This window comes from Gymnogyps californianus, chromosome 14 (genome assembly GCF_018139145.2).
Source record: "Gymnogyps californianus isolate 813 chromosome 14, ASM1813914v2, whole genome shotgun sequence".
NCBI lineage: Eukaryota > Metazoa > Chordata > Aves > Accipitriformes > Cathartidae > Gymnogyps > Gymnogyps californianus.
The window spans coordinates 12,367,474-12,384,876 of NC_059484.1; the positions used below are offsets into that span (position 1 = coordinate 12,367,474).

At 39.8% G+C, this 17,403-nt stretch overlaps 1 protein-coding gene across 13 annotated transcripts in view; it reads left to right on the forward strand.

The window, feature by feature from the left end:
* The window catches only part of EBF1 (EBF transcription factor 1), a 280,920-nt gene that overhangs the window by 235,237 nt on the left and 28,280 nt on the right, over positions 1–17,403 (forward strand). For all 13 annotated transcript variants that reach the window (XM_050905145.1, XM_050905146.1, XM_050905151.1 and 10 more), the window contains one exon: positions 14,438–14,526. In XM_050905145.1, the coding sequence (XP_050761102.1) occupies positions 14,438–14,526 (89 nt within the window). The remainder of the gene's footprint in view (positions 1–14,437; positions 14,527–17,403) is intronic.

Here is a 17,403-nt window from a genome sequence, read left to right on the forward strand (position 1 = left end):
TGGGTTGTCTTGAGTAGAGCAGGAGAATCCTGTGGGAATTTTTTGCTTCTTTTCTTTTGCTCATTCACTTCTGTTTTGTGCAACAAGCAAAGTTTGGAAGAAAAAAATGACATTACATTTCCCTTTGCTATTTGAAGAAAGCATTTATCAATTTGCAAGTCCTAGACTTAAATGTCATTGCTGTGTCTTTCCCAGCTTTGGCTATGATGAGCTAGGATGCATCTGCTCCAGCAGTAATCTACCACTTGCTACAGGCTGGAGGAAGGATTGTCCCCTTTCTGAGCCTCTGTACACATGGATATACAGCATATGCAAAATTATCTGCTAGGAGATGCAGATAACACATTTTTCAGCCACACAACCACTTATACACACATACGTACATACACATAACATTTTTGTATGGCTTCATTTAAGAGAAGATTGCTAGGTCTTTGTAAAGTAAAGAGGTAAAAATAGCACATTTTTTGAGATAATCAATTATGCAAGCACATTAGTGTTTAATAAGACACAGTACCTTGTCAGTGTCCATTTTTTACTCAATCAGCTACAACTTAGATTTATTTTGAATAATTACCTTTGCCACTGAATGTGTATCATCCGCTTGGTTAGGGAAGAGACCACACAGAATGTAAAAATCAGTGCCAACAAAGTAAGTAAACTCCACTGGTGGGAATCTCCTTTCTTGAGAGACATCTAAGGTGTGGTCCCCATCCCCCTGGCTGTCCCCAGGCTCTGCAAGTACAGGCACTGCCAGCCCAGCGACATACGAGGGCGGCCAGGCATCAGCACGGTCTTCTCAGTGCAAAACCAAAGCGATTTTCTCTGAAGCCCAAGACACTGGGTATTTTTGCAAATTCTTCCCTGCATGGAGCCAGTTTCTGATAGCCTTTGTGCCTACTTTGCGGAGTAGCTAAACGCATTATGGGCCAAAAGAGAAGTAGCTCCTCTTTTAAGTGTGCAATGCTGAGAGATGGTGCAGGTGGCCGCTCCTTCCCATCTCTGTCCCTGTGTCCTCCTTGGTGAGCTGAGGTGTCCTTACAGCAAGTGGTTAGATACCGAGATGATGCTTGGCGTGCACAGGGATCTTGGGGGAGAAAGAAAAAGCTTCACTCTTGAGTTACATATTACATATACACCGCACAGGAGAGCAGAAAGCAGAGATGCCCCAGGCCAGTTGTGATGGAGCTGGTTTGGAGCAGGAGCACCAGCCTCAGTGCATTGCTCTGCGCAGACTAATTAACTCTGGCAGCCAGGTGCTTAATACTTTGCGCACTCAGGGCCTTAGTGAGCTTGTCTGTTTAAGCGCATTCTTGCATACTGCTGATAGACCCAGAAGTGTATTTATATATATTGCTTACTGCCTGGAAAGCTACAAATCAGTTACTGATAAGTATGCCACTTCCAGCAAGATTATAAATTCCTCCTTTTAGACCGGCAATTTGCAAATTGCTAAATTAGATTTTAACATTCGAATACTCTTTTTTCATGTCACACTTGCAGCATCTTTGTTTTTAGCACCTGATGATACTGTTTGTGTTGGTATTGAACTTTGAGACATATTAATACGATACACATATATTTTGGTGGCAATTTTTTTATAATGACAACAGTTCTCATGAAATCTACTAGAAACAAATTTGTACAGAATAACGTAATCCATTACAGTGGGGTTTGGTTTTTGTTTTGAATTGGGTGGAAGGAAGGTACTTGTTTTATGCAAGAGAAAATGGGCAATACCATGCTACTCTGAAGGTATTTTTTTGATAACTTCAGAGCTGGGATCTGAATTTTCCTATAGGCTGCCAATGATAGCTAGAAAATTAGGAAATAAACAAGCACAAATGCATGATTATAAACCTGTGTGATCATTTCTGGTTGTCCATGGTAACTTTATATCTTCTACTCTATTTTCGATCATCTTGTAGTCTTTAATCTGTTTATTCTATCTCTGCCTTGAATTAGGGAAATTATAATATTTCTGCTTTAGGAAAAATTGATCCAATAACACTTAAAATATTTTTAAAAGTCCTATTAAAAGGAAAACGGCTAATTTTGGTGAGCCCTATTTGAGTGCAGAAAAAATTCAACTACCTCAGAACAGCGTTAGTCCGTTGGCGGACAAGTGTGGATGAGTGCAGGGATGTGGTTACTGCCTCGGGCTGCCACCAACCAGCAGAGATGTTTTGCTGTGTATCCCAAACTCAGCAATGACCACTGAAGAACCAAAGGTCGGTTCACTCCTGCTGTAAATGAAACACGGTAAGTATTTCATAACAGGACAGTGAGTTTCAGTCTGGTTCCTCACTTCCTCGCCTTTTACCGTTTCTTTTTGAAGCATCAGCGTTATAGCACCTGGGATATTTTAATTTCCATACTCATCTTCACTAGTTTACCAAGTATATTCTAGATGGTAAATTGCGATGGTGGGAGAGAGGCAAGATGCAAAGGCAGTGATATAGGCAATTATTTTTACTTCCTCTTCTCTTCTGCCTGTGAGGCTCTGGATTCCAGATTAGTGATCTCTCTGTAGGCGTGTTTGGAGACTACTTAACTTGTATTTCGGGGCAGAGCGGCAGTATTTGTTGATTTCTCTGTAATTGACTTGCAAGGTGATCTAGCACCGACAATTTAGCGAAGGCCTGTTCGGCCCCAGAGCACTCATTTTGTCATGAGCGTGAGCCCTTGGCGGTGCTTGCTCATCGCCTCCAGCACCTCCCCTCCTTTGCTGAACCTCAGATCCCCCCCTAAGCGCAGTGGTGGGAGGAGACCTGCCAGCAGAGCTGCTGTGCAAATGGGGCACTAATGGTTTGCAAATCTGAAGATGGTTAACTGATCTGTGCATTCAATTAAGATGAGTTTCTCAGTTAACAGGCACCCTGGGAAGAAATGAGTTACTTTCATTTCTGGGATTATGAGCACTTAATGAAGAAGACATATCAGAATTCTGCCTGTGTTGCATGAGATAACCCTAAAATGCAGCACAGATTTTCGACTTACTCGTCTAGCAAAAAAACTTGCCAGGTGAGAAGGAGAAATCGATGCTTGTATGAGTTCTCTTGCAGACAGGCTCACGGGGCTGAATGTAAAGTGGCGTTGCATGCAAATTTGGATTTTACTTCATACTTTTCTTGAAGTCTATCACTTTGCTTGTGACTTGCCTATTTAAAATTATAATTCAAAATGTAATTTAAATAATATTTACCATATTCTTTCTGTAAGACTTATAATGTGAGCAGAACATCCGAGAAAGATGGATGTATCTGACTAGAGGTGGAGGCTTGGCTATCTGATGTATATCTGCAAAATATAAACTAAGCTCCAGCCAATAAAGTTTCCAGCCAGTATCAGTATAGTTTCAGAAAAATTGACAGAACGGTTCTGCTTTATACTGGTTAAGGATCTTGGACAAAGTGAATTTAAGATGAGTTTATGCTGGGCCTAAATGACTAGTAAGCACATTCAGGAGAAGCAAGGAAAACATAAATATTTCACACCAGTTTTGCACTGACATTGCTGACAAATGGGAGGGATGTTTGTGGGGATGATGCTTTGTTTTTGGGACTTACCTTTGTATTGCAACTTCCACAAGGAATAGGTGGTATCACTGTGTCTCATTAACTGTTATAGCTAAGCTGAGCCAGCAGCTGACTGTATCTTAGAGACCAGCCGCCTGGAGAAGCACGGCTGCTTTCTCCAAAAGTGCAGATTGGATGAGGGGCTGGAGTTTCTTACCCCCGTCTTACGTTTGCAGCGATTGAGAGACTATATATAACTGTTAGCAAAAGTGATGAATGATGATATATCAGGGAGAAGAGAAAAGGCAGGAAGGATTGCTTTCACCTGCGAACATCACCCGTTTGCGATATTTTTGCCACGTAAGATTGCTTACACAAATGAGCTAGCAGGGCATGACACGTTCAGAATAACGCCGTGGGGCTGAACCCACTGCTGCCAGAGCAAACAGCCTGTGTTGAAGGAATCCCTCTACTAAACATGCCATTCTCACTTGCAGTCCGAGTTATTCATGAAGGGGCTGAGCTGACTTTTCAGCAGTGGTGCAGAAATACCTGTAAATAAGGGGAGAGGTCTGGGGGCTGTTTGGGGTCCGTGAAAAACAGGGTCCCTCCCCTGAGAAAGGCTGCTGGAAGAGGAGAGCAGACTGGGAAGCACTGACGAAGATGAGTCTCGTCCAAAGTCTGAAGGGGTGAGGTGGATGGGAAGCCCACTTTTTTGAGTTTGGTTTCAAAAGACTGCTGCCAGGCAAAAAAACAAGGTGGATTTGGTGGTTTAGGTGCTGCACTGTGTACAAGACGTGCGAGCCGGTGAGGACCTCATGCATACTCGGTTTACGTGCATGCATAGACGCAAAGCGTGGGAAGGAGGTGCGGAGAGGGGCTGCAGCTGGAGTGAACCAATCCTCCCTCCTTGGCTGCAGATTGGCAGCTCAGCCCTTGTGGGGAAATGGGTGTTAGTCCACTTAGGCTGAGGAGGAAAATTAAGTCAGGTTCCCTGTTTACTTGGTGAGATCTTTTCTTGAGTATAATCAGTGCAGTAAAGAATAACTTGGAAGTTTTCTTTGCCCCTTCTGTTAGGAATAAGTAAAGTTATTTTGCTTCCAGTACTGTATTGGGCAGGATCATTGCAGTCCCTTCAGAGGGAGGGGACAAATAAATTAGAATTATTGTTATGAGCCTACTCTACCTTGGCCATTGGTAGATGGGTCATGCTATATTACTCCTTGCTTGTTTACTAACCTCCTCAGCAACTCACCTTGGTTAATTAATTAGTTTCAGTTAAGTTACTTTCACATATGGACAGTTTTCCTTTTACCACCACCCAGTACCCCATTTGATTAAGTTAAATCAAGCACATAGTCAATCACCTTTCTGCCAAAAAAAGAAAAAGAAAAGTCATTGATGTGGTTTTCCATCATTTATAAATTACCTAGGAAAGCAACTGAGGAGGCGTTTAGTTTGGTCCCAAGGTCTGGCTACTCGGTGCACGTAAGGCAAAAGCAATGCTGCATCTTTAAACAGGCTTGAATAAGGTTTCTTTAACTATTGAGCGTAACTCTGAGATCTCCCCTGCTGTGAGCCATAAGTTGCTTGTAGGCTTGTTCTAGAGAGTAATAAGTATTGTTGTTTAGCAATTGTGTTGTTGAAATTCAGCTCCACTATGTCTGACAGTATTTATCTAAAATACTTTCCCTGGTGCGTGCTCAAGTTCCAGTAAACCGTGTCTTATTGTGCGACCTTTTCATTTTCCAGTGAAAAGGGATCAGCTCGTCAGATAAAAGCTACAAGCTAGAGTACAGGAAAAATGCGTGCTCAGAAAATCCGAGCATGATTGAAAACAAGATGTGTTAAATCAATGCAGTTTATCGCCTGCCTATTCCTGGCAATTGCTGTTCTAAGCTCATTCTGAGCACACACTAGATGATAAAAGTATAGTGTCACAGTGCTCACTGGGGTGTGAGGGCAGGGAAACATGTTTATCAGACAGACTGGTATGATTTTTTTTCTTACCCTTGATAACAGTTATTGCCAAATTTTTTCCAAAAGAACCCCTGAACAATTATAGAAGCAGGTGATATAACTTCTGCTAAAATCAGAGACTACTGAGAGCTCTCAAATTATACATTTCTATTTAAATGTTACAAACTAGCAAACAACAAACCCAACTGTTTTAATTTTAAACCGTTTGCTGCATCGTCGAGGATATAGCCAAAATGGTCCTTTTGCTTTCGAGTGAGTAGCCTTATTGCAATTTCATGTTGACAAATCAAAGCGAATGTTTAGAAATAAAGATGTTTGGAAACTATTGTTTTCTCAAGGGATTTAAGCTTAGTTATGGAGAAGGATTAAAGACCAAAATTAAACCTCACAGGAGGTCAGTCCCTTCCAAGAACATCACACCTATAATGTTCATTACAGCTAGGCACAATTCATCTCATTTTTATGATTCAGCTCTACTTGTATTTCTCCATGAATCTCATTTGCAGAGATTTTGGATGTGATAGCTGGTGTTTTTCCAATTTTCTCTCTTGAAGATTCTTTTTGCTCTGACCATAGTACACTTGCACATCAGAAGTCTACAATTTTGAGAAACAGCCAAATTTAGGCTAAGATGTTTTCTGATAGGAATGGCTTTGGCATTCAGACAGGACACTGAATTTTTCATTTATACATCCCCTGGTAATAATTTTTTTTTTTAATAATCTGAAAAGAAGATGAGAAATAGCAGGGTTAAAAGCGAGACGGGGATTATTGAAAAGAAAATATTTCTGCATACCAACATGTTACAACGATGGTTTCCAATGCTGTCTACCCCAAAGGAGTTTGTGAAGGGTGACAAAAAGAAACAACTTCCTGTATGTTATACAGAATTATCTCTATGAAAATTTTAAAGGTGTCTGCACCTACATTGTAGAATTTGAGGAGTCCATGCAAAGGAAAAATGTTGAAAATATGCATAGTAAAAAATGAAAGAAAAGGTTACATGAGGTGACATTTTAGCATTTCCTGCACTCTGTATGGTACATCTCTGCATCTGTTTCTGAGCCAACAGCTTAAAAATAAATGCAGTGTCTTTATTTTTTAAATGTTTTTAAGTAGACCTAAATATAGATCTTATAGCTAACCTTAGGTACCCTTTATTTTAAATCTTGGCTTGTATGCATTTTTGTGCTTGTGTGTGTGTGTACACATGTATTTATTTATTTAAATGAAGGGGTAATCCATTGAGAGCTAGCTACTTTCAGTAAATTTTTTGCTGCATGCTTATGTGCATTACCAGAATGTGTCCGACAAATAGGAAAATATTCACATGTAAATGCTGTTCTTTCCCTTTTTATAATGACTGCCAAAGATGCATCAATTAACCTAGATGACTAGAAGAAGTAACCAACATGCATTAATTTCCTTCTGGCCCTCTGTATATATCCCCAGTGAATTCTACCAGCCTGTTCTGAAATTGGTATGTTTAAATTCCAGTGCCTGAAACTGGACTCTGTTTCAGACTCCCTTAAGGCCAAATCTTCCCCATTAGACAAGAGGTCAGCGCAGTCAGAGGAAGAAGAAACTGCGAAGCTCACAAATTGTTTGACTTTTTTTTCAAGCCAGATTGCAGGCTGCTAAGAGTGAACGTTCAGAATTAATGTATTTTGAGAAACCAACACATGATTCTTGCTAGACAGATCTAGTAATTTCTTTCCTTAACTGTCAGAAAAAAACTTGGGCTCAAGACATGCATTCCTTGCATCTTCAGCACCCCCACTGGCTGCAGAGACTGGGCTAGGTGGGAAGGGAATAACTCCTCTGGTTCTTAGTTGCTGGAGAAAAATTGTTATCAGGAAGAAAATATCACGCTGTCTATCATGTTTGTAATAACACTGATGAACACAGTGGAGCTCCCTCAAACGCTGGCCTATTGCATCTTTAGTTCAAGTAAAGAGCAGTCACTAGGGAAACTCAAGAGATCTAGGTGTTAGATTTATCATTTGACTCAGCTCTGCATTTTTCTTATTGCTTGGCACGTGCATGTGGTGTCTGTCTGGGCATTACATGGCAATAAAATATAGGAATTACATTTCGGATATCTCTATCGCTTTCTATTTCTAATTAAAAAATGATGTCATGCCAGAGTTTGATTTTAAAAATGGAAATTCAGTGCACAAGAGTATGTTTAAGTGAGGGAGTACTGAGACCAGAAGAGCAAGGAAATTCTGAGTTAGCACTGGACGGGCCTTTCTAGCTCAAACCTTTCTGTGCAGGCTCTCGCTGTCCCACCCGCTTCCGTTTTCCATTGCTTGTGGGAATAAACACTCCAGGGAAAGTCAGTGGAAAGGAAACTTTATAAAAAGCAAGCCAAATTCACAACAACAAATAGCTCAAATGCTTGCATGTTTTCATTTAACGGTCTTTAATTAGCAAAGTCTTTGCAGGGAGATTTGCAAAACAGACTTTTTTTCATTTGATGATGGGGTTTTGAAGTGTTTTTTTGCTGTCTTTGTAGAGCAGGCATAAAGAGGCCACTATGTATAGGAGTTGTTGGATAGGGTTTGCTTACAGCATGCTATGTCAAGATGTTGCTTTATAATATCATCCGTTGTTAGTATTGCTGTACTGCAGGGCCTTAGCAAGGCATTTTGGCACCTGGAGTTTGATATTAATATGGTCTGTCCTGTCCTATCCCTATCTTCCAGAGTCAAGGTTGTATTTTGTTAAAGTCAGGGACTTCTAGCAGAAATCACCCAGAGCTTGGAGACAGAAGCCACAGGCTGTAAGCAGAGGCAAATACCCTGGATCAGCTCTGTGGCAGCATCTTGCCTTTATGAGAGGCAGGAGCTCCTGCTTTCCGTCTCCTCATAGAGTCCGTGCTCGGTAAGAGTGGGGACTCAGAAGCCACAACCTTTCGTGTGAGTACTCTCAGTTGTTGCTGCTTGCACCCTCTGCTATTTCTCCGCAGAGTGGAAATACAGACAGAAGTACAGATTAAAAAGGAAGAGAGCTGATTATAGAGGTGGGCATCTAAGTTGATGGAGGAAGAAACCAAATGTCCAGGAGAAAAGAAGTCCTTAGCTATAAAATGCCTCTGAAGATGCTAAGATTGCAAGGCTCCTGTTGAAGAGTCTGCCTTCCTAGCTGCCCTTGATTTTATTTAAAATATTCATTCTGTGTGCCTTCAAATGTTCTGACCTGGTTTAATCTGGGCACAGAGAGACAAGTTAAATGTGTTCCTGGCCTGGCCTTCATTGCTGTGATAGCGCTACAGCATTTTTGCATGGATTTCTTCATACTCTTTTGTGGCTATAAGGTGTTGAGATGGGTAACTTTGTGTGTCTTGGCCACAGAGTCAACTTCTGTTTATGTTTTGATGAAGTTTCTCTCATCAGATGATAGGAAAAAACTCAAACTAACTGCGTTGTAGACCGCGAAGCCCCATCTCTTTGACATTATAGTTCTGGACTTGTCACTAGGTGTCTAATTTTCTTGTAGAGCCAAATTTAAAAAAAAAGAATTTGTGAAGAGACAAAGGTAGAGTCTAAAGAATCTTCTTCCATTCCACTGTTATAGCCACAACCTCTTGGACATAATCTGAACCCATTACAGCTCTGCGCTTCTGCAGGTCATTCTTACCTTCTTCAAACTCTCCCCCACAATGCCTCTGCCTTCCAAGAAAACCAGTGACTCTCTGGTGCACCACAGGAGCAAGCACTGTGGGACATTTAGTTCCCATGTGCAGCCTTTCCCTGGGTGTTTCACTTAAAACAATCAAGACCAGGTTTCTCAACTGGGAGAGGGACGGTCAGACCTGTGGACCTGAGGCCAATTTGTTTGTAGCCTTCAGCCTTTTTTTGTTTTTGTTATTTGAGCCCTTAGCATCCCTTCCCTCTCCTTGCAGCCTTTTCCACTGGAAAAGCATATGGGAAGTTCATAGGTCTAAGCGCTGCTTTCTCATTGGTTTTGGGTCAAACAGAATGAAAAAGAAACAAGGGCTGAAAAATAAAAGGAATAAATGAAACCATGAATGCATGGGAAACAAATTAACTGGATATGTTTTATGTTCTGAAATATTTCCATAATGCTTCTATGTAGTGTGTGTTTATTTTTCTTTGAATAATAATGTTAAAATGTGTCTAATTCAATTACTCTCTGCATTCGCTGAATGAGTTTTCCTTGGTGAAGAGTTCTCCTACACTACCCCAAGCTACGAATTCCATATGATATTTGAACAGGTCCTTTTAATTGCTGATATTAAGTGTCGATCATTCTGCTGTAAGTTGGCAGCGTGGCCAGAGAAACAAATTCCTCTCTCAGATACATCAGACAGTCATTCAATTAACGACCAAAGCTTTATTGACACAGTAGGAATTCATTATGTGAAATATTAAAGAAAGCCCTCCACTGACTAGTTAAAAAAAAAAGACAAAGAGACTTTTAAAGATGGTGGATTATCTACATGTAGTTATTAAAATTATTCGTGCAGAATTTGAAATTATAGTTACAGTGGAAACATTTTTCTCAGAGGCATAAGCAGCATTTCTGTTGAAAAATAAGTTGGACTTTGAAAAGATGAATATAATGTACGCATCCTTATTTCCATAGACATTGTGCATTTTCTTGATTAAAAGCCTTAGATTTTATGAGTTATGGCTTTAGACTTGTTACATAAAGAGCTTCATGGCTTATTCGGTTAGAGTCTAATTTGAAAGAAAGTTCTTCCTCAAGGGTTTAAGAAGTAATTCATAAAATGGTAAGAATAATAAATATTGTGCCTTAACTCATACACTAGGATAGATAGACAGATTTTGTACACCTGGGTGTAATTTTAGTTAATTCACACAAGAGACAGGCTGAAAGTTTATTGTTTGGAAGGAGAAAAATGGCTTAAATCTTGTATTTGCAAAAATGATTATATTAGCTTAAATGAAAATGCTACTCTATTAATGGCTTCAATAAGCTTTGCATTTGGAAAAGTATTTTAATAAAAAGTTACCTGAAGTTTACTGCAACTTAAAATATGTAAGTGAGGGAAAAGTACTTACTTTGATTTATATGTCTTTTGGAGGTGTAATTATTGGCTTTTTACTCACCTATGTAAAACAATGTACTTTTGTAAATGGATTTCTGGCCACTTTACTCCTTTTTTTTTTCACATAAAAAGTAAGCACTGTCAATCAAAGAATTTTAAGGTTTATTTCCTCTTTAGAAATGATTGATAGCCTTTTAGATTTACAAGTTGACAAGTTAAAGGGTTCTATTGGTATAATTATGTACTAAATTCACAGTCTTTCAATTTAAATGTCCTTTTAAAACCACAAGATTATCATACCTGTATTTTGAAAAGTGGGCCAGTCAGTTTGGGTTGGTATACAAATTGCTTCCATTAGCCTTGGGACCTATTTGAATTTAGTACAGTTCTTTAAAGTTAGTAGTACTTTCAATAGTACTTTTAAAATTTAGGGTAATGGGAATGCATTTTAAGTACAGTATATGTTAGCTTGTTTTTAATGTATGGATGTCAAGAACACAAATAGAGAGTTTGTATTTCTTATTGATTCTTTTTTTCCAATCATGGTAAAAAAACCCCTGGTCTTTGAATTAGAGCACTGGGAAATGTGTTATTGTGAAAGGACTTCAAGGGCAGAGACCGAGCTCGCATGTACTGACGACAGAGGCAAAGCCTTGCATGAAGCCGGTATCTGACCCTGTACGTTAGCTGCCACTAACGGTGGCCTGAGCACTGGCTCTTCTGCGATGCTTGGAGATCCGAATATCACCTTTTCCTTGGAGTTTTGCCAGCTACTGACACAGGAACTGGTGTGGCCTGAATGCTGAAGGTGGGGTTAAATATTTAAACAGGGCTCTTTCTTCGAGATATGACTAATTACATTTGACTTGGATTATAAATGAGCTGAGGAATGGAGGGCTGATATCGTCCAATCTGTGGTTAGATGTTCAGGCAACTAAAGATTTCTTTTTTTTCATTTTATCTAAGATTGAAAGGGTTGAATGGTTATAGACTAATGAGTGATATTTGACAACTATGGTTTAGGACCCAATTCTGTAAATTGCTCTGTGCAGCCTCTCCCCACCACTAAAGTAAAGCTGAAGCTATTTGAAGCAGAAAGTTTTCAGTATCTCTCAGAGGATACTTGATGCCTTGTGAGATTGGACCATAAAATTAACTTTTTTTTGGTCATTTAGTTCAGAAAATACTCACAGGAAATACTCTGTGGATTTCAAATGTGTTGAATGTGTGGGAAGATATGAGAAAATGACTGCTATCTCTAGGGGGATTTCAGAACTGGCCTCCATTTATAATATTGCAGAATTTAGTAACTACTTTCCCAGAGGATGTAAAGGGAAAATGGCCGTAAACTAGACTGAATTAGAGAAGAAACACATTTGACAGAACCACGCTAAAATCTTCTAACATTTGCAAAAGAAATGTAAATTAGAACTGTAGGGGTTTTTTTAGTCTTCTCAGAGAACAGCTATTTTTGATAATAAATATAAATAGCAGTAAATTAATTTATTGTAAGATTTGAAGAAGGTCTAAACTAAATGGGTCCACAATAAGAAGCCGTGTAAGGAAACTCAAAGGTAGTGAAACTGGGGGTTTACAAACCCATGTACTGTGATATTTTCTGCAAAACTACACAACAAAGTGGACAGTGTGTGGCCAGGGTGTGAAAGGAAACATGGAAAAAAGGCCCAACCATCCAAAAACCAAAAAGGGCACAAGCAGGGGAAAAGCCTTATTCTCACCCTCTCCATACAATGACCTGAATGTAAATAAAAGATCAAATTCAGAAATTCCTGATAAAGGGAAATGCATGAAAAAAAAACTGAGGAGACTAGAGGGATGCCATGATCTCTGGGGCAATAAAAAACTTCTGACAATAGCCCAGAAAGTAAAATCCTGAAAGATTTCTAGTCCAGTGTTACCATAATACTGTAACAGTAATTTCAGGATATGCTCAGAAGATTCCTTTCTGATATTAGAGAAACGTTGAGATGCTGCTGGACTGTGTGCCTCTCCAGCCAGTCCCCGTCAGCCACACACTTCTGTTTCACTGCCGTTGGGTAGATCTGGATTCCCCTACACCATGTTCCTTCTGCCTCAATTTGCAGTAGCATCGCTGGGCCTGCTTATGGAGTTGGGATGTACTGAAGGTCCAGGAGGATACAAAAATCTGACTCTGTGGTTGCCAGTAGGACCATCTGCTGTAGAAATGTGGTTTGAAAATAATAATTTAAATGGAACAGTTTCTTTAAAAACTGGACTGTTTTGTGGGATTGTTTATGGAACACCAATTAATTAAAAAGAAGCCAGGGATTAGATATTACTTTCATGATAACAATGTGATCTGGCTAAAGATCTTTAACATTAGGAGTATGAAAAAATGTTCTCTTCACTTAAAAGGTGGAAGTATGGACAAATTGTGCCATGTTGATCAGACTGATGGAGTTGTGTAACTTGCTGTGGGATAGGCATCATTGGGCCACATGAGAGTACTTACACAAGTGAGACTGGGAGATATCGTTTGATGCTAAATCTCTTTGCAAGAATCAGATGGCATCATTCTAGCCACATAGTAAAGTTCGTAATAAAACCATCGTAAAGGTGCAGGATATATTCATAATTTAGTTGGCAGACCTTGTGCAAGAAATAATTTTTTTTGCTATTAATAAGCTAAGACAAAATAAGAAAAACTTTAAAGTGACCTAAAAATGAAAAAAAAGAAAAAATTATATTTCCTTCCTAGCAAAAAAAAAAGGCTGAAAATATAAAAATCCATATTGGAATTATTTTTTTTTTTCCATTCAACTCAAAAAAATTGCAAACAAATTGCTGTGGAAAATTTCATCATCTCTGTTGGCATGGGAGAGTCAAGATGCGCTGTTGTTTAGAGATGGTTGAGAATGCTTGACTGTTATTCCAGTTCACCAAAGCACTTAGGAAATTTTAAGCACATGTTGAAGTCTCACTAACATCTGAGTTTTAAAGTGATCATATGACTGGAAATATAGCTAGAAGGTCATTCAGTGCAGTCCCCTGTAATTATAGGCAATCATATAAAAAACATAATATGCTCAAATTTGCTTTGCTGAAAGCAAATGTGTTTAAGTATGTGCTTACAGATAAGCATGTGCTTAAAGGCTTGGCACAATCAGAGCTTCGATTAACGCAGGCAGACCAGCATTTTCATGGAGATTAAGGTGTTCCACTTCCACCATTTCTCTCCTCCATTTTATTGGACAAGGACTGGGGAAAGATGAACTAAAAACATAGATGATTTTTTTTTAATTCATTAAGTCTTTTGGATCAGTTTAGTGCTGGTCGGAGCCTGAGCCAGGCTGCTGAAGTCAGTGTTGATGAGTAAAAAGTAAAGCCTCTGCCAAGACAAATGCCTGTAGTTCACAACAAAATTATATGTGATCATTGCACATGGAGCATATTAAATGTATCATATAATCTGGAACAGGAGGGACTCCCTAATAGTTACTTCCTTTGTCTTCCAATCACAAAGGACCTTCCTCGTTATATGAAAGCAGGAAAAAAAAAAAAAAAAAAAAACTAACATGAAACATGGGGGGCAAAGTATTTATCAAATTAATTTCATAGTGGCTTTCAGACATAATAATTGCTTCCTATTCGGAAGATGTATGCAACATCCCCAAATTTTCCAGCAACCTTATTTTAGGAACTCAAGTGGGAAGGTTTGCATAGCTGCTTGCACCAAAGCCTCAGAACCAACCTCAAATAGCGTTCGAACCAAGACTTCATAGTCAGTGCTGATTTCAGTAAAAGGGGATTTTGCTGTGATCCTTCCTTGGTCTTGCAATGCATTGCCAGTTGTTACAGTGCAAGGGAGCCTACTTGCTATGTGTTTGTCACATCACAATGTTGTTTGTTGTTGTTTCAGCTCTGAACGAACCCACCATTGACTATGGTTTCCAAAGGTTACAGAAGGTTATCCCCCGGCACCCTGGTGACCCCGAACGCTTGCCAAAGGTCAGCACAAAGTTTATTGTTTTATTAAATATGGTAAAGCTGGTTACTGCATGTTTTTGTCTGAAAATGCAAGACTCTGTAAACGTAATGGTCCTGGTTTGGTACCCAACCCAGATAAGCTGAAACAGAGGCATGACCAATGAAGCTCTATCAGCAACTGTCATTGTAGGCTTATGAGACTTCTGTGACTTTCTGAGTCACAGCTAACTCAAACAGCTCTTGCCTTTCTTAAAAGCAAATCTTACTCTGTGTTCTCAAATACTTAGCAAAGAACACATTTTTGGTTGGTATTTTGGAACCTGAGCAGCTTATTCATAGAAGAATGATGCTTCTTGGTTTTGGCCATTATAATTTTGAGAACTTCACCATTTATAAAATCAAGTTACTTGGATCTTCAGGGAATGTATATCCACTGCTGCTGCACCACGTGTTGATTTAGGATAATAATTATTATATACTGCTTTATTTCAGGATTGCTGAAATAATTAGAGCAATGCATAGTGAAGTGATTTGATGTTCGTTCCCATCAAAATTAGTTGGAGTTTTTTTGTTGATTTCTGTCAAGTAAAAGCTGAGGAAGAAACAGAACAGTTCACATAGGCTTCTAGTACTTCTGTCTTGTACTGTGAAAACGGTGTCTAGATCTGCACTCACATCTGTTCTTGCTACCTTGCCATACTGTACTTTCTCTGGCGAGAATTTGCGGTGAGTTTTGTGATATACTGGAGAAAGAGGTGGAATATTTGAGAAGGTGTTGCTCTTTGCCACAGGAACACTGAGCAATAGCATGCATGAGCTGGAGTCACTGTATGTGACAAACTGCCACCACGTGTTTTATCTGCTCTAGCATCATGGCTGTTAGTGAGTTGGGGAGTCAAATAGGCCAAGTGTGTGTATTTGAAGAACGCCACCTTTGACTTATGGAAAGGAAGATGTGAATTTGCAGACCTGAGACAGAGAACAAATTGGGGTTTGATGCCTTAGGCCAGACCCCTCAAATAATGCGCGTCCAGTATAGCCTTTGTGACTGGGTAAATCTTTTGACCTTTCTTCTGTAGCTTCCTGAGCTGTCAGTAGGCTTTCATCAGGGATTGTTGTGGGCTTTGATTAGTTAAATTTCTAAAGTGTTTCAAAGGTGAGAAGATTTCAGGAACACCGTAACTTATTTTGTTTTATTTCTTGACAGAAATAAAATTCAGTATGTGATTTTTTTACAGGCTTGTTAAGTCTTTTATCTTTGCCTAGGAAGGCTGTAGACTGTGGTTTTGGGGTCAATGATGTGTTGGCTTTCCCTCTTACCACCAGAGAAACATGCTGTCCTGGAGAGTTACATTTTACATTGGCTCTGTTCACTCTCTACAAGCTGTCCCTTTCTCTGACTTTTGGACAGATTTGCAGCAGGACACAGCTTTCATAGGTTGTCAAATTTCCCTCTAGAGGTGCAACCCTTTCCAAAGAAAGAGAGCATCCTTCTGTAGGGGCTCTTTCATCTGTATCGTGCCTCTGCTGCCAAATGTGCACGTGAAGAAAAATTGTTTCTCAGAAAATAAGAGACCAGCCTTCACTAGGCACCAGGCATTTGCAAGGCCCAAAAGAAATGCTGCAAAACTTCCCTGAACCCAGTGTTCCAGCTGACTAGTAGATGGCCATGGCTTTCCTCTAAATCAGGAAATTCAAGTAAAATAAGACTGAGCAATTCCAAACCGTGTTATGCGGCTGGGGATTGCAGTGCATCACCAACTTCCACAGGTATTGGGCTCCCTTTCTGACAACCATGGCACTAAGGGGATCCCCAGCAATGCTCTTGTGTGCTGGTATGGGAATGCAGCCATCAGGCTGAGCACCCTCCTCTTCTCCGTTTAGACTGAGACTGTTATCACATTGACAACCACATGTTCCTGCTATCTAGTGTCATGGGACATAAAAACAGGCAGAAGAAAGCTCCGTCTAGCTCCATATCCTGACTCCAACATTTAGCAGGTATTTATGGATAGGGTATGAGAATGAGGGTGAGTACTGAGTCATCTGTCCCCTCATATACCCTCTTGGCTTAATGTGTTTGTTCTGAGTATCTTTTCAAGGTATTTTTTAAAATCTTTATATCAAGGGAAATCGTGCTTATGTATGCAGAGGTACGATGTGATGGCCTAAAAAAAAAAAAGTTACTGCTTAAGGACTGGACAGACTTGGTGAAGAAACTAGTATCACTATGGAAGGTTAGAGGGAAACAGGATGAAGGGGACCTTTGTTTTTTTGTCTTTGGGTAATTCCTTCTGTGCAAGCTTGAAGGTTGGACCTCTAGTTCAAGATTCATTAATATGCCACGCACAGAGGCTGAATGCAGCAGGGGTTGGCACATGTCGACTTCTGTATTTGAGGCACTGATGGTTCAATTCCCAGCATCACTTGCTGGCTCCAGGATCATAATCAAGGACGCAGTGAGTCTCTGTGCTGGGTGAGCACTGCACAGCGCTCTTCCCCATGTCATTAAACCAGGAAGGACTTTGGCAGCATTCCACTATAGACAATTCTCAGTGGCTACTTAGACAAGAGTTGGAAGCCATATGGCTTCCACAGTGGAACCACGGGCAGAGAGGGCAAGTGTATGAGAGACAGAGAGCAAGACAGCAGAGAGGAGAGCAGAGCCTAAAAATTTCAATATCCTTTCCTCCATTTTCCCCATTGTCCTGCCAGTGCATCATCACTCTGTTCATTAAAAAGCTTGTACTTATGCATTAAATAAATAAAACAAAACACATTTCTATAATTGCTGCTAGGGTTTGTGGCCATTATTCCATTGAAACATTACTGATGAATTAGAGATCTTTCAAGAAACAGAAATGGTTATAATTTTTGTGTTCATAAGGGCATGCAGTC